The sequence below is a fragment of the Sander vitreus genome, chromosome 14, assembly GCF_031162955.1.
Source record: "Sander vitreus isolate 19-12246 chromosome 14, sanVit1, whole genome shotgun sequence".
Taxonomy (NCBI): domain Eukaryota; kingdom Metazoa; phylum Chordata; class Actinopteri; order Perciformes; family Percidae; genus Sander; species Sander vitreus.
In genome coordinates this window covers 1,761,522-1,780,011 of record NC_135868.1, presented here as the reverse complement: position 1 = coordinate 1,780,011, position 18,490 = coordinate 1,761,522, and the positions used below count along the sequence as shown (strand labels likewise).

General features: G+C 41.6%; 1 protein-coding gene across 1 annotated transcript; it reads right to left on the bottom strand.

Moving 5' to 3' along the window:
- Positions 1-12,334: 12,334 nt before the first annotated feature.
- On the bottom strand, positions 12,335-17,222 carry cart4 (cocaine- and amphetamine-regulated transcript 4). Its single transcript, XM_078267111.1, has 3 exons — positions 17,082-17,222; positions 15,024-15,107; positions 12,335-12,442 (listed from the first exon to the last, which is right to left on the bottom strand). The coding sequence occupies exons 1-3, from the start codon at positions 17,220-17,222 to the stop codon at positions 12,335-12,337; spliced, it is 333 nt and encodes a 110-aa protein (XP_078123237.1).
- Between the last annotated feature and the right edge of the window lie 1,268 nt (positions 17,223-18,490).

The following is an 18,490-nucleotide window of genomic DNA, read 5'->3' as shown; positions in this document are numbered from 1 at the left end:
CCTATATGAAATGATGTCTACATTTTTGAGTTAAAGAAAAGCCGAAAGTTTAAATTATTTGGACTAATAGTTAAGATCAGATAAGGTTGTTTATGGATAATCACAGACTGTCAAAGTTTAGTCAGAATAATGCCATACAATTGAATAAAACACCCACAAGTCAATGATAGTAATACTTTTGGGCAATTTGGTTGAAAGAATCCCAAATGTTCTGATGTAGAAACTTTTGAAAACAGGTCAAACTTGACCCGAGGACAACGGGAGGGTTAAACATGTATTGGTTCACTGGATACAGTATATTTCGCAGGCATCTGTAATTCAACATTAACATTTCAGATATCCACAATGACAATATTTCTACAATCAATCAACAACGTTATGAATATTTAAAATACATTTTGCCTGGTACAAATAGTAGATATCTAGAGTGTGGATTAGTAAGAATGTTGTGGATATAGAGGGTTTTCACCGACGTCACGTTCTGGGCGGTAACCTGGATGCGCGGCCATATTGGAGGCACTCGGTGTAAACAACTGAATGGAGTAATGGAGTATTGTGCACTTTGGATACTTTAATACTTTATGTCTAAACAACAGAAAAGCTCATCAAAACGCGTCCAAGATGCAAAGGCATATAGGGAAGGACTTGGACCACAAAAAAAAGCGCGATATTTTGAGAAATGACAGTTTACTGGCGGTGCAGATCCCTACAAGTTGGCTCCCTCTTCTTGGATCCATGGCGACCCTGATTCTTCCTTCAGTTGCATATCCCGATATAGTCCCCTACCTGGTGTTCTCACCGAGCCCGTACACAGCGGAAGACCTTAAATCCTACAAAGGTTCGGAGGCTTATAACCAGATGGTGTGTGGATGGGTGAGGGAGACGCAGTACCAAGTCATTAACGACCGTTGTGTTGTGAAGGCCAAAGTAAGTAATGAAATAACGTCTTTAATCAACCTAACCTTAACTGTATGACATCACTGTGATACTCGAGGTGTAGCCAAGTGACTCTCAATAGTTTATTTTCATTTCAAAGACCGAACAAGACAGTTTTCCCTCGTAGATCCTGGTTGAGCTTCCAACCACAAGCGCCTCCTTTCCTCTGATAACTTCTGGCATTCCTCTCCCTGGTTTTTAATAACTTCTGGAAGTCGATAATATTCCAAATGTTTTTCTCGGTCTGACCTGTTGGTACAACCTAAAACACGGCAATAATGAACCATTTTCCTTAACGCCGTTCGGGATCTACTTCAGTGCCTGTGCTTTGTTGTGATGCGGAGTACCTCCAACATGGCGACTTCGGGTCTGATGACGCGCCGTGAAAACCCTCTATATTTTATTACTATTCTGACCAGTGAGAATATATTTCTGATATCTGAACTGTAAATACTGTTAGGAGTGTTGTTGCATTAAATGTTAAAACGGCTCGCCATAACGGAGTTTCAGCAGTCAGTAGCCTGCGTTTGATTAAACGTACAATATGTAACTTTCTGCCGCTAGGGGTATCTCAACCAAAACAATGGATTGTAAACACAGACGTTTGATGACGTAGGGAAGTTGCCTGGAATTATGGGAGTTTTTATTGCTAAACGCTGATTGTTGATTAGAATGCATCTGTTCACGGACGAGTTTACCCATTCAAGTTTATTCAAGTTACGTTTAGTAACGTTTATTCATATCATGCTAATAAAATAGCTGCAGTTTCCAAGCTGCAAGCTAACATTAGCGGCTAACGTTAGCAGGTTTTACCACACTATCACAGTCTATTTCACATGCCAATGTCTCCTTTGGATTTTACCGGGCAGACGGGGTTTGTTGTAACGCTAGCTAGCTACTCAACGAGGCTGAGAGACGGGTGTGGGTGGGGATTGCCGGGGGAATCTCCGTGGCGGCAATGATGTTCGATTGCCGTTGTCAGCAGCTGAACATCTCCCAGCTGCCTGATCTCCCCCTTCACTTTTCTGTAATCTTAACTATTCGTTTTGGTGCTTAATACACCTGTTGTTGGATTAATTTAGCTAACTGTAAAGACAGCTAAACGCAAAGGGGGGAGATATTCGGCAGAGAGGAGATTTACGGTACAAACACCGTTAGCGTTTACCGAGACGTAGCTAGCTAGCTAACATTATGGATGGCCGATGTTGTGAATAGGATGCCTGGGTCTGATATTCTCTGTTTCCCGACGCTTTATTAAACTGCCGTTAGCGTCGTAAGCACCGGCTATGGCTAACGGTAACTAGCTAATGCTACATGTCCCGGCTGTGTTGTCAGCTATCATCCCGAATGTCCCTTTGTGTCGGGGGAGTGAGGCAGGCAGACCGGAGTGTGCTAGCTGGCTAAATTAGCATTAGATTAATCGTCTATCTATACAGCTAACGTTAACGTTACTAGTGAACTTATTTGTGGGTTAGCGCAGTGCTGCTTTTATCCATGGTGAAAACAGTCATACTACTAATAACTTTATGAGCATGTTGAACGATGTTGTAACCCTATAATGTTATTCACCAAGCATTAGCTAGTATTAATGTTAGCTACTTGTCAACCAGCACATACATTGTAGTAACATTAAGCTGGATTAATAATATTGATATGTATTAATAAATAAAGTTTCTGCTGTATTACTGTGTTGCAAACTGGCATTTAATTAATCACAAAATGATGCATTTTGGTATAAAAAGCAGTGTTACCTGTATTTATTTCTGTGACATTGTATGATTTACAATTACTCTCTAACGTAGCATCTGAGTGCCGTGTTTTGACGGAAGTTACGAGTAACTAGAGGGTGAAAGGTTATAATGACGCCACTGACGGGCGACTAAATGAAACGTGACGTGTCTGAAAATAAAATAACAGATTTCTCTGGGTTTGCCATTTGATGGAAACATTTGGGATAGTGTAACTACACAACTCAAAAAATATATAACATAGGTATGGTCGTTTTTAGACGTTTTAATGCAGAAAAGTTACATATTGTACCTTTTAAGGTAGTTGCTCTTAGCACTCAGTTCTGTTGCCTAAATCTAAATGTGAAAATAATAAGTCAGCTCAAGTGTAAAACAGGTTTCTCATGTGAGTAGATCTCCTGAGTGAAAGTCCTGTGTGCGAGGCTGCATCAAGCAAATATATTTTAGCTACGTTTACGTTTTGCGTCCACACTACTTAGACGTTTCCGGGCCCCTAAAACTTTAACATTTGGAATCACTGCTGCCCCCGTTCAGGTTTGAAAAACTCTGGGGTTGTGTAAGGCTTCCTTCACACTGGCTGCGTGGCGTGAGCGTGTCAGCTGCGTGGCGTGTCTGTTTTTATTTCGGCTCCCGAAAACGCGTGCCTGCTAGAAATCGGACCGACGCCTATTTTTCACGCGACACGCAAGCGTGTTGGAAGCGTTTCCAGGCAACATAGAATAGAAAAAGATGTTTATATGTCATTTTGACACAAATACATTTAATAAATGACATGTTGATGTTTGAAAGTCTCAAGGGCTTTTTTGAGGCAGTGGGGACTGTTAAGATCATCCAGGTGAGGGGAGAGGGCAGCCAATGATCTTCTGGGCGCTGGTGACGACCCTCTGGAGCGCTTTCTTCTCTGCTGCTCAGGGCCGGAGCCAGACATTGTAAGAAGCAGTCTCATGGCATCATTATAAGCCACATTTAGTCTCTGCATGTTGCTTTTTCTGTAAAAACGCCACAAGGAGACAGTATCATCCTTCAATCAAACAAAGTATGAGTATAATGCAGTTTAAAAGAAAGTACAAAAGATATCTTTTTGAAAAGTACATGTAAGGGAGTGTTCTATGTTGGCCAGAAGAGGGCGGCATTGGGTTATTTTAGACAGCGCTGTATATTAGAGAGAGTTTGGCCAACTAGGGAATTAAATGTTCTGAGCTATCCCGTTATGCGATTGGTTCCGAGGTGCTCACGTGTTTCGTGGACTCCATGTTGGATACCAACATTAATCTGATTCCCATTGACATAGTGCAGGGAATAGTGGAAAAATGTAATACATTATAAACAAAATGGCATAAATCATGGAAAAAATGCCCAACTGTTGCACGTTTGGCTGCGCTGAAAGACATGGAAGCAGAAAAAGATTACACAAGTTCCCCCGTGAAACAAAAAGGCAAAAAGTATGGGAGCTGAAGGTGAAAAGAGCAAACTGGAGGCTAGCTAAGTGACTACTCATTATTGTGTGAGGTAAATGTCAATTTCTCTCTTCGATATGATAACAAATTACATAAGACAAATATAGTAATACCATCGTTAATGTGTACCATGCTGTCAAAAAAGTTCTTACACTGCTTTAGAAATGAATGAAGTTTGAAGTTAGCCTTATGCTAGCTTTAGCTTTTTCGCTAGCATTCCATGTACCTAAATGCTTGTGATCTTGCCATAGTCATATGGCTTTTGGTCTCGATCAAGTCCAGGTGTCTTTATTGTGTTCATAATAATATTGGAGGGAAAGTGAAACACAGCTTGGACGGGGGTGTTGTACGGCTTTTCACAAGTTTAGACAGCTAGCTAATGCTATGCCGACGTTCGCTAACTTTAGCGCAACAGCGTTAGCCTAGCCTGCTAGTTAAATATTACGACTACCTTCGGAGTTTCTGCGTCCACGTTGTCAACATAAGACCCGTGGCGTTAGTGCTCCTTTTGTACCATAATTTTTTTTAATGAAATATTGAGCTTCACTCCTACGAGATGGGTGGGTTTTTGTTACGTTACACAAAAAGCTAGCTATAGTTAGCCTGTATGCTAGCGAACATTATAAAGATAAACACTGCTCAGAGACTCACTACAATGGGAATTTTTAGAGGCTCATTTACGATATAGAAAGGTAAGTATACACTGGAATATTTCCGTAAGGGCCTTTTACATATTGACAAAAAGTTGATAATGACATGTATATGCCTGTTTATGGTGAGAATAAGTCATTTATTTCAAGATAGCATATTCGCTCCATAGGGTTACACTGTAGAGTCATCTGACGTTGGTATCCAATATAGCGCCCATTATTTGAGTTGGCCCACACTCTCTATATAAAGGGCGCTAATTTTAGATGCTCCAGTTTCCTTTTTGTCTAAAATACCCAAAGGACGCCCTCTTCTGGCCAACATTGAACACTGCCTTAAATTCAGAAGCGAGGAAGGCGAGGGAAGATCTCACTGATGTTACAGTTTTTCTCAGCCACTTTGGTACATTTCTGGAATCATTCTTAACATTTGTCTTCCCGTCAACCATGAAATTATTGTCCTTCGCTTTTTTTTCCAATTTGGCGCTTTAAAAAAGGCTTTTTGTCACTTTTCTCAATGCTTTTTAATTCATGATACAATAAACGTAATTTATATGACATCATACCTACTTTTTGAGTTTGAAAAATAGCTGAAATTATGAATATTTTGACTAATTAGGATCAGAGGATGTTGAGACTGGTACATGTCAAAGTTTGGTCAGGATGTTGTTTTGAAACCATTAAAAAATAAATTGTTTTTCAAATGCTATAAAATTGAATAAAACACAAGTAATAAATAAATTTCTACCTGCGAACAATGTATCTGGGTTCCATACAACGTACATACATGCATCCATGTTATTTTGGGTAATTTGGTTGAAAGAAACCCATATTTCTGATATAAAAAACTTTGAAAATGGGTCAAGTTTGACCCAAAGGAAACACAAGGGTTGACATTTGCAAACCAGTATGTCGATTTCTCAAAACAACTATTACAAACAGCACCACACACTGGGCGACCTGCCAAAGCCTGTAACTTGCTCAAAATCTCCAGTCCATTCTTTAAAAGTCAATCTTTATGTGGCCGGGTTAGCTCAGTTGGTAGCGCAGGCGCACATATATACAGGTTTACTCCTCGATGCAGCGGCCGAGGGTTCGACTCTGACCTGAGGCCCTTTGCTGCATGTCATTCCCCCCTCTCTCTCCTCTTTCACATATTCAGCTGTCCTATATAAATAAAGGCCTAAAAAAACCCCCAAAATGATCTTAAAAAAAGTCAATCTTTATGTCGATGAACATGTCAGTGGCATCAGAATGTCGAGTCCTTGTGTCGTTCACAAAGAAGATGCTTAGTTTTGTCAAAAAGCTTAGTCGTGTTGTCAATATGAAATTGTACTTTAGGTATTTTCTGATGTACACTATGGCTACAGTTGTTTTGATGACAAAGATTGAAAATGCACAAGGCTGCAATACTTTTTGGTATGGAATTCATACATTTCAACAGTAGAAAGTCACACATTCCTTTATGTGAAATTAGTATTGCAGGAGATAGGACAGGATTCACATTTATGCTTTTATGTTTGGTTTTTCAACAAATTACAGTGTCATTGGGATTCAGAAAAAACAAACCTATTGATAGAACAAAGAACAAACACTATGTCGACATAGAAAAGGTTGCCACAAGAAATGCTTCTTACTGTACAATCCCGATGGTATGGGGTCCTTACGTTCCAGTCTGTCGGGCTAATGTTTCACACAATCCCCCTTCATTAGTAAAAGTCAGGATTCACCGGAGAGCAATTTATTAATTCTGGACACATTTACAACAACAATCTATAAGAACAATTTGGAATGAACTGTATGGAAAACTTGCGTTTACCGATTATGACAAGGCATTCGACCATTTTGCAATTAAAGACATATTCACTTGTGAACTTGTGCCCAGATGTTTTGGAGGAAAGACAATTCAACATGACATAAGCAATTGATCATGTAAAGAAAACAGCAGACACTTGTACATGATCAATTGCATTCTTGTACAAAAGCAATTGCAATTTGACCAAAACAATGATAAACTGCTTGCATCTTGAGATTTGTGTGCTGTAAAGTGGTGCCAAATCGGTATCAGCAGGTCAAACTCAATAAAAAAATATAAAAATTGTAATCGGTGCATCTCTAATATGGTATATACGGGTTTTTTTTAGATCCTTCGAAATAAAGATATCATGCATTCATTCATTCATATAGCGAGGTACAGAATGCTCTAAATAAATCTACCTTCACATTAACAATACATTCTAAATTTACATGCAAGCATATTAGCTTGATCATACATCTTACAACACTGTCTGATGATGCTTTTATCATCTGATAAATCATTAATAGTATGATCATAGGAAGTCCCCCGGCAGTCCAAACAACAGTCCTATAGCAGAAGAACTAACGGCTGGTCCAAGTTAAACCTGAGCCAGCCCTAACTATAAGCTTTATCAAAGAGGAGTTTGACGCTTTCTCTTAAAGTGTGGACCAGCAGGAACCAGACCCCCACACACACACACACACACACATTAAAGAGGAACAGGTGAACTGTGGAGCAGTCACCAAGTTCCCAACCAGCAACCAAGAACCAGCCAAGAACTCAAATCCACTTTTCCAACCAGAGACTGAAGACCAGACTGGAGACTCTTCTGAACCTGAGACTGGTGACGGTGCTGATTGGAAGGAGACCAGAGAACCTCAGTCAGCTTTAAACTCTCTGAAACATGATTTAAGATGTAAGAAAACATTCAGCTGCTCTGAGTGTGTTAATCGCAAGTCAAATCTGAAGAACTCACACATGAGAAAAACCTTTCAGCTGTAAGAAATCTTTTACACAGAGTGGAAGTTTAAAATATCACATGAAACAACACACAGGAGGGGAACCGTCTACTTCCTGTGTTAGTGACATCAGAAAGCAGCAGGAGTGGAGCTCCAGCGTGGACCAGCAGCAGCCAGAGAATATCAGCCAGGTGGGAACTCTCTGAACGCTGTTTTCTTTTATTAACTCACACAGGACTGAAAACTTTCAGCTGCTCTGAGTGCAGAAGAAGATTTGGCTTTAAGGCACATCTGCAGAATCACATGAGAACTCACACATGAAAGAAACCATTCAGCTGTAGACCAAAGATTTTGTATGCAAGACGCTCAAAAGACATAAATGTGTTGGTCGAACTGAGGAGAACAGAGAGGCAGAGCCTCCAGCCAGCAGCTAGTTTTGTTGCCGTGTGTGTGTGTGTGTGTGTGTGTGTGTGTGTGTGTGTGTGTGTGTGTGTGTGTGTGTGTGTGTGTGTGTATCTCTCTGTGTATCTCTGTGTCTGTGGCTGTAATTAGTGTTATCACTCTCGGCTGGACGCCGGGAGCTAAATGCCATCCTGTCTCTTTGATCCTCGTCGATTAAGGCCCGTCTGTCTGTTGGACGCTCAGATTACAGCAGCAGCTTGTCTGTGATTGGACGATCAAGCTGATGAACACACACAGCTGGAGGCAGTATCAAAGGAGGACGGATCCAATCCAATAAAAAGCAAGTTTTTTCCACCAGGTGGCAAAATAAAATAAATCAGACGCACAGAAAAGACGGGAAGTAGAAGAAAATAACAACAAACCTTCAAAATAAAGTAAAGAAAGAAGAAGAAAACAAACAACTCGTTCACCTGCTAATGTTAGTTTCTCAGTGGTTGGATGCTTCTGTTTGTTGTTGTATTGCTTGTTGTATTTTTTTGTAGAGGAATTATCATTTCTTAGTAGTTTTTTGTCTTGAGTATAAGGGAAGGATTCTGCCTTGCTGTCAGTGGTTGGATGAGGCTGTTTGTTTGTTGTATGGCTTGTTTTACTTTGGAGGAATTTTCATTTTTTTCTCTGTTGTATAAGTGCTTCCTCTCCAGCACTGAAATAACTTTCTTATTTAAATCCATTGTAACTTCATTTATTTCTTTGTGCAAATAAACTAAGTTAAACTAAGCTGCTGTCGTCATGGTCGGTGTTTAAATAGAGGTTGATGATGAGAAAGCGGCTGAGTGCAGCTGGTGCTCTGTGTGTCAGCCGTGGCGTGACGAGGCCTCGGGGGGGCGATCAGCCTCTTTGGGGGTCTAATAAGGGAGGATGGAGCCATCAAGGTGATTGATTGATTGATTTGTTTTTTTCTGTGGAACATATTTAGATCAGCCACGTTACAGGAAGTCCAGTCGGGACTGAAGTGAAGTTGTAGTGTGTGTGTGTGTGTGTGTGTGTGTGTGTGTGTGTGTGTGTGTGTGTGTGATGTGACTGCAGTGGAGGAAGTGTTCGAACGATTTACTTCAGTAAAAGTCTGTAAGTATAATCAAACTAACCAAAACCTTGTAGGTCTGCACGATACGAGAGAAATATGAGATAATGTTGAATATCCTGATGACGATATAACTTATATAATCAGATGTTAAAGTGTTCTCAGTTCTGCTGTTTTCAGTATTCTGCTAAAATACAACAAACTGTTTGTTGAGTTTAAAAGGAAATCATTTCCAACTTTCTTTTATTGAACTAATTGAACGTTAAATTGAATATGAAAGGCAGAACTAAAAAAAGAATGAACGCTGCACCTTAAAGTGCAGTTTTCTGTGGATGTTTTATTCCAACTAACACAAAAAAAACTGAGTGTGTTTTGAGATGTGTCGGAGCCTTTCGCGATGTGTTTTTTTGCGCCAGTTGATATCGCGATGACGATAAAAGATATATTGTGCAGCCCTAAAATCCTCTTTCCCGATGTCGGCCATTTTTATATCTGGATAACAGTATTTATCACAATGTTGCACGTTTTTCAGCTAATGCAGTCCCACCACATAGTAAAATATTTTTATATACTCAGTACTTGACACGCAATGAAAAGTAATTTCATTTAGTTTAGTTCAACAGTTTAAAATGACATTTTCCAGCTATATGCTATATACTATTTTACGTGCATGAACACTAATACGGATCAGTTTTTGTTGCTTTTTAAGGTTTTTGTCGCGGTTTCAGTGTTTTTGGCACTTTTTCCGACATTTTTGCAGTTTTTATTTCTACGTTTTTGGCACTTTTCCCGTCGTCTTTTACGAAAGAAAAAGTAAGAGCTAAGGGCAACATGAAAAAAACAACTTTTGAACGTATACGTTCCACCAAAACAAGTTCCTTCCTGAGACTATTTAGCAGAGGCACCGTGGCTCTGTCCGGAGCTTAGCCCCGCCCAAGACGATTGTGATTGGTTTAAAGAAATGCCAATAAACCAGAGCATGTTTTTCTCCCATCCCAGAATGCTGTGTGGAGTAGCCAGACCTTCCTCCACAGCTCTGTGGAGGAAGGTCTGGCAAAGCGAGACTAATGGTGTTTCATTGATACATGTTTATTTGGTTTGTTGTCTATTTTGTTACTATTTTGTTGAATTGTCTTAAATGTTGTAGTTACCGTGTCACCTTTTCTTGAGTTTGTGTCTGGGTGGGTGGTGATGACGGAAAGGGGCGGGGGGTGTTCATGTTGCGAGTTTTATGTTTTGTATGTTGTTAAAAAAATTGAAATTGTTAATCCCAAAACAAAGGAACCCACAGCTCCCGCCGTCCCGCTGGACACCGACGGGGGACACGGAGGCCGTCCGGATGTTTCAACGTGGTGAGTTGCTTTTTGTCTGCGCTTTTCTGATGCTGAAAGGGTGGAAGATGAAAATATAGGTCCGCCGCCCAGGCGGACTTGAACGCCAGCTGCAATTTCTCAAACGCTGTTCCTGTTCTCTTCAACGTATGACAAGATTTTAAAAAAAAAGGTCTTCGAAAAATCCGCACAGAGTCAGAATCAACACACAAAAAACCTGAGCAAGTTCCAGAAAAGCTTCCTCCCGATCCCTTTGTCTAGCTGCTTTACATCTGTCAAAAGAGAGACTTTCCCCAAGAAAACAAACCCCCCTCCAATAGCCACCTTCGGAACATGCTTGTTAATATTTCAACTGGCTACCTTTGAGTCTAAAAGACCCTCCTTTTGGGGACATTCCACTGGTTGAAGTCATTTCGCTGATTCAGCTTGCTTATAGCTGAGTTTGCGTCTCTCAAAGCCAATGCTTGGGGCATTGGCTTTGCGGCCGCGCGGAGGCAACTGGAGGTGGCACGAGGAGGAAGAAAGTCGGTCTTATATCAAGCACTATACACAGACGTCGCCTATCCATATATCACATTGATACACGTCGCGTATTTCCCCATAATTAAATGAAAACCCGGATTTTATCACATTTATACACAACAAAAGATGAATCGATGAATCGTCAGGAGAATGAGTTGGTGCAATAAAAATGTCTTTATTCCATCGTCACAGATCTGAGTTCAGACTGCAAAGTCATTCAAATGGGCTACACCTTTACCAGCTGCAACGTTAAAGTTATCAAGCATTAGATCAGAATACTATCACATAAGTGATTCTGCAGAATCAGGACTTTTACTTTGAGTACTTTCAACAGATTTTGCTGCCGATACTTTTGTACTTTGTACTTTTGTACACGAGTGTACTAATATGAGGCTGTAGGAGTCTGCATTCACACGGCTGTTTTTCAGCTGTTTCCAGGTTTTTTTTTGGGCTGATTGAGTTGTTTTTCCACAGCACATCTGGCTGCCGTGTTACTGGTGCCCGGCTGCAGCTTTTGGGCCACGCTGAGGATGTCTTCTTTCATGTCAAACTTAACATCTGGGCGCAGTCACTCACCCTGTCGGTGCGTTCAAAGACACAGAGATCTGGCAGTTGAACGTTTTGTGTATTTGACACGTTCAAAGGTTTTCAAATCTACAGATGAAACTGAAAATATATTTGTACACAGAAAGAGGGAAACTGGGTGTAGTTCTCCATGAAGAAGAGATGCGTGAACAGAATTGTCGCAGCAGTTGTAATCTCCGTAGTTTAGGACGCACTCCAAACCTAATGAACCTGTTCTGCAGCCAATTCTTAGAAGTCACGTGTCCCGACTCTCCTTGAAAGCCCCAAATGTTTTCCGATAAGTCCCTGTGCTCCAAGTCCATTTACTTTAGCTCAATGTTTGGATACTTCACTTGAATATATCCACGTTATGTCACATTTATTTTAGAGCTGCGGTTCTACAGACACAGATCAACTCTGAAATATGAAAACTGATGAACCGTTATGAATGAAAATTGTTGATGAAGCTGAGAATCCTTAAATGTAACGTACATTTAAATCAGGAGGTGGTCGGAGCCCAGCAGCTTTATGGAGAATCTTTATTTAACAAAAATAAATGAATCTGAGCAACAGACACTGAAACTGTAAAACAAACCAACAACCAGGTGAGACAGGTGTGTGTGTGTATGTGTGTGTGTGTATGTGTGTGTGTGTGTGTGTGTGTGTGTGTGTGTGTGTGTTTGCGTGTACGTGTGTTTGTGTGTGTACTTCTATCTTTGTGAGGACATTAGTTCTTCAGAGAGTGAACCGTTTTCATGGGAAGGTTTAAATCAGGACATAACGCTGATGTCTTCACAAGGACAGAAGACCAAGGTGTGTGTGTGTGTGTGTGTGTGTGTGTGTGTGTGTGTGTGTGTGTGTGTGTGTGTGTGTGTGTGTGTGTGTGCATTCAGTAGCAGCGCAGGAAGAAAGTGTTGCAGGCCGCTCCTCGCAGACAGTCGCACAGTCGGCCAATACGTGGTCCGTGTTTCATCGCACAGCGCTCGCCCACATCACACTGAGAGAGAGAGACAGACAGACAGACAGACAGACAGACAGACAGACAGACATTGCATAAAAAATGTGGAATACAATATACAGTATATACATTTTGTTCAGAGACTGTTCTCTCCGAAACTCCCCCATAAGTTGGTTTGTTCCAGCATCATTCTGACCCATATTTAGGTTTGTAGTCACGGCGCCCTCTAGTGGCCGTAGTAGTTCTGACGGAAGAAAAGCAGGAAGTAAGGTGAGGAAGTATAAAGGCTCTGAAGCACCGACCCGACGGCAGTCGGACTGATCATTCGGCTCCCCGAGTCGGTCCAAAAAGTGTCTCGGAACACACCGGAGCGACGCGTGTGCGTCTCCATAACAGCAGGTGGCGCTAATCTGTATTGTTGGCCAAAAAAATGAAAACCGGAAATTACGGAACATCTCTCTAGACCTCGTAAACACCAAGGGGGTAAGCTTCTCCCCGGAACTCGTAGGTCCTATGGCGCCATTTTGATGCTACCAAGCCATCACCCGACGTTAGCATCCCGTTAGCATCCCATTGACTCCCATTCATTCTGATGTCACTTTGACAGAGAATAACTTTACATCTGAAGCGTTTAAAGACTCTGTTTGTCCGTTGTTTATTTCTAAAGAAACACGACAATGTATAAAAGGCTCCATTACCTTGTAGCTCACGTTATGGCTCCGTAGCAGACGTTTTTATAACAATAGGCTAACGATTGGGTCATAACCACGAGACTTCCTGTCTCATAGTAGAGGAGTTACCGTATAGTACAGGAGAAGCTCTCAGGCAGTTTGGACTTCCATCAGCTGTTTAAGTGTAATGACTAATGTTAACTATCATTTTAGTGATCAATAATGAGCCTGTGTCTATGTTATCTCCTTACATATACCTACGCTCTCCGTCTCTGCTAGATTGGGAATGATTGAGATTTCTCTTGGCACAGCTACCAGAAGACTTCCAACTTTCAGACGTTCATGTGAGTTTTTATGAAGGAAATGAATATTCTCCTGCATTGTTTCAAAACAATCAACACATGTTTTGGGATGTTTTTTTTTTAGGAATCACGTACATTGCAACAACAAATCTGCTAGAGAAGGAAACCGTGTTGAAGCCAGAAGCTGCAAAGTTTAAATCTACATAAATAGGAAATAGTCTTTAATTGTCACGCTGCTGTTGTTTTCTTTAACCCGCTGATGTAGCACAAGTAGACACAGGTCCCCCTCAGTGGTTACTTTGACCTCTTTTGGGGAGTGGGTTGTCTTTCATATTTTTTAAATCTACCTCTTGTTAATGTAGGGGGGGGGGGGGCATGTCCCCTCGCCCTCCTACTTACTTCTGCTCAATTTTCATTTCCCTTCAGTACTCCGTCTGGGTTTGCGGTATATTCTTGGGTTTTCTCCGGTCAAATCTTTACCGGTCCAATCAGCGAACAGAGGGAGGGGCTGAGAACGATGACGTTGAGGTCGCGCTCTAGTTTGAGTTGTAGTTCCGTAATGGCGGCGGAGAAAGATGCGAGTGAAGCCATTCGGTCCATTGTGGCAACGCTGCAGAATATCCAGAAGTTAAAGCCCGAGCAAGAACAACCTTTGCTGAGTTGTGTTGGTGGCCATGATGTTGTGGCCTCCTCCCCACGGGGTTCGGGAACAGTTTGATTTTCCTGCTCGCTCCGTTAGCGGTGAAGGAGTTGGCTAAGGCTAACGCTAGCGATGCTAAGCCGACGTCACGACCAAACGTTAGCAATTTGTTATGGCAGATCCAGAGTGGCTCTGGGCAGATCCAATAGTTTTAAACTTCATCAGAGTACCTGCCTTGAAGGAAGTTAACACTTGTCAATGGAGAGAGGCCAGACTCTCTGGACTAATGAAATGGACCAGAGTCTGGTAGGACCAGGCTAGCGGACCAGAGTCTGGTAGGACCAGGCTAGTGGACCAGAGTCTGGTAGGACCAGGCTAGCGGACCAGAGTCTGGTAGGACCAGGCTAGCGGACCAGAGTCTGGTAGGACCAGGCTAGTGGACCAGAGTCTGGTAGGACCAGGCTACACATCCCCTGCATCCGCACCGAAATGTATGCCTATGTAGTTATGTCAGGTATAGTTCTTTAGTGTGTTTGCATAACTGCAGTGTGAAACCAAAACTTACCGGATCAAATGTAGACAATGTGACAAAAACATGGACCTTGGGCCAGACTTTCAGGTATGAAAACACCTGAAATAGTTTTGGTTTCACAACGTTGGCAACGTTGTTTAAAAACCGCGACCGTTACCTTCTCTGGTTTAGATATGAGGACGGAAAACTCTCCTGTGGGTCGGATTAGAGGAGTGGGGGGGGGGCAGATATCCTCGGAGGGTTTGGAAGACAGGTTGGACTGTGAACAGTGTACGAAGAGTGTGATAATGTATTAAATATAACAATGAAATAATAAGATTAGTTGTGACATTAAACAACGTGCTGCTGATGGACCTATCAGGAAACACTCATCACTTATTACCAGCAGGACACGCATGCACACACACAGAGACACACACACACACACACACACACACACACACACACAAATGACAGCTGTCAGTCCGTTTCTCACCCGGGGGATGACGCTGGCTTTCTTCTCCACGGAGAGACCGGCGCTGCTGTCGGCTTCATCCAGGAAACCCTGCAGAGCTTCAGCCTGAACACACACGCATGCACGCACGCACGCACACGCACACACACACACACACACACACACACACACACACCTCGGTTATATTATGACAGCAGTTCACATTCTCTAATTACAGATAAACCCACCAGACTCCATGTAAATAATCAGGACTTTTATCATGGTAAAACACACTTCATTCAAAGTGGACAGAAACTAAATAAAACTATCAAAAGCCGTCTTGGTTCATCTTTCCACTGTTCCAACAATCACCACTCTGGTTTGGTTGAAATAAACCCTTAATTCACCCATTTACATGTGGAGATATGCTGGCTCTATACACGCTAAAAGTCCTGATTATTTACATGGAGTCTGGTGGAGATATGCTGGCTCTATACACGCTAAAAGTCCTGATTATTTACATGGAGTCTGGTGTAGTTTGGTGATGGTGATTTCATGTTAAACTAAAAGGATCTTCCTCTTTAACTAAAAGGTCTATCTCTGTAGGGATCCATCCCATAATGTTGTCAGACACTTAGAATAATAATCTGAGTCTGACAGCAGTAACAACAGAACTCTTAGTGGATGCTGACTGAAGCTGAACATGTGTCCTGTAGGGTTACATTACAGCTGGTTTCTTGCTCAATACTGGACCAGTTTCAGAGATTGTCGTTCCCATCAGACACCTTCACACAAAAACATGGGAAAAAGGGTCCAAGGGTGAAACATACAGAAGTAACCCCACTGAGAAGATAACATTTAAAGAAGCGTTAAACACTGAAATGTTATGTTTTATGTAAGTAAGATGGTTTATGGTTCCTTCCGTTTGGAGACTGGCGGCAGTGAGACTGCACTGACCTTTTCAGACAGAAATGGCTTTCATCTTTTCATCAGGTAAGTTTCATGTTCCAGTTTCTCCTGCGGCTGAAAATGGTTCCGTTTCATTCACTCCAAACGACCTTCCTTTACATCTAACAGTTGTCATTTAACTGGCTTCAATGTCACTTTCATTGTGTGTGTGTGTGTGTGTGTGTGTGTGTGTGTGTGTGTGTGTGTGTGTGTGTGTGTGTGCATGTATGCATGCATGTGTGTCTATCTGTCTGTGTGTATGCATGTGTGTGTATGTGTATGTATCTGTGTCTATGTGTATGTATGTATGTGTGTATGCATGTATGTGTATGTGTATGCATGTGTGTTTATGTGTATGTCTATGTGTGTATGTGTATGCATGTATGTGTATCTGTGTCTATGTGTATGCGTGTGTTTATGTGTATGTCTATGTGTGTATGTGTATGCATGTATGTGTATCTGTGTCTATGTGTATGTATCTGTGTCTATGTGTATGTATGTGTGTGTATGCATGTATGTGTATGTGTATGCATGTGTGTTTATGTGTATGTCTATGTGTGTATGTGTATGCATGTATGTGTATCTGTGTCTATGTGTATGCGTGTGTCTATGTGCGTGTAGGTAGGTAGATATACGGTACATGTATGTCTATGTAAACATGTATAAATAAGTGAAGCATCAACTTGTTTTGTATTTAACTAAAGGATAAAAATGGAAAAAGGGGGGTAGGACCAGAAAAGTTTTTTTTTTAACTTCTTCCTACTTTTTGAACATCTTATTTGAATCACTTACAATCATTTTGGAAGATCGTGCTGAGATGTACATGTCCTTATTCATCTGTTATTTTTTAATTGTATTATATATATGTATGTGTGTTTATATATATATATATATATAGGGTTAGAGTTAGGGTTACTCTTATGTACATACCTTCAAGTAAAGTGTTACCCAATCATTGTTTACCTTCATTAGTAGTCGCCGATCATTAATATTATGGATATTTCTCTCTGTGTTATTGTCTTTATATTTACGTCTTTTCTTATGTTTGTCTTTTCTGCCCCCGTAGAGCTCCTGTTTCATTCGTAACTGACGCTCAATAAAAAGACTTTGAAGAGACGGAGGGAGAACTACAGATGCAGAGATCCTGCGTGCAGACGGATGACTCACCAGCCGGAGGACGGGCTCGTCTGGTGCGGCCGGCAGCGGGTTGTCGGCCGACCTCTGGCCCTGACAGAGTGACGTCAGCACGGACAGACAGACGGACAGGTAGACGGCGGCGCGCACGCTCTCCATCGCCAACAACACCTTCCAAAATCCTACAAAGTAAAAGCACGCTCCCATTCACCAACAATACCTTCCAAAAACCTACAAAATAAAAGCACGCTCGCCATCTCCAGCGACACCTTCCAAAAAACTACAAAATAAAAGCGCAGGAAAGCAGCGGTGGGAGACATATTCAGATCCTTTACTGCAGTAGAAGTACTAATACCACACTGTTAAAATACTCTGTTACAAGTCAAAATCCTGCGTTTAGAATAAAAAAAACACACACATATTTAAAATAATAATAATAAAAAATGCATTTCAAGGAAGGAAATGGAAAAGTATTAAAAATGGGATGAAGGTTGGTAGACGTTTGGTTGAACTCACGATTAAACGCCACAGAAATGACTTGCGATCCTGCAGGAATATTCTACAAATCTTGACTTTCTCTTCTCCTTCAGATACTTCTTGTCCTCCGTGTGATCTCTTCTTCTTCTTCTTTTTCTTCTCCTCCGTGTGATCTCTTCTTCTTCTTCTCCTCTGTCCGTGTGTCTCGGTGCTCAGCTCGCCCTCCTGTATTTATCCTCTTCTGTCTCCCGGTGTGTTCGTGCCCTCCCAGCATCAGATAACACAGCGTGCGCACGCGTTTGGCTGTGATGGATGGAGCTGTCTGAGTGGTTAATATTAAACAGCCCGCCGTTGGCGTGGAAATGCGGCGCCGATGTCCCGAGGTCAGAGGTCAGACCGACTCCCAGCTGAAGGTCCCGTGTGACTCTTCTGTTAATGATCCCATTATTGATTTACAATAAATCAAGAGGATCATCCTTTAAAGTCACGGACACACACACACACACACACACACACACACACACACACACACACCCCAACGGGATCGATTAATTGAAAGTGTTTATTTCTGAATACTGAGCAAATGGCCACAGATTAGTCCCTTGTGTCTCTTTTTGCGGTTCTTTTTGTGTCTTTGTGTTTGTCCTTTTAAGACGTTTTACGTGTCTCTGTGATCGTTTGAAGTCTATTTGTTGTGTTGTTTTGTGTCTCTGTGATCGTTTGAAGTCTATTTGTTGTGTTGTTTTGTGTCTCTGTGGTCATTTGAAGTCTATTTGTTGTGTTGTTTTGTGTCTCTGTGGTCATTTGAAGTTTATTTGTTGGGTTGTTTTGTGTCTCTGTGGTCGTTTGAAGTCTATTTGTTGTGTTGTTTTGTGTCTCTGTGATCGTTTGAAGTCTATTTGTTGTGTTGTTTTGTGTCTCTGTGGTCATTTGAAGTCTATTTGTTGTGT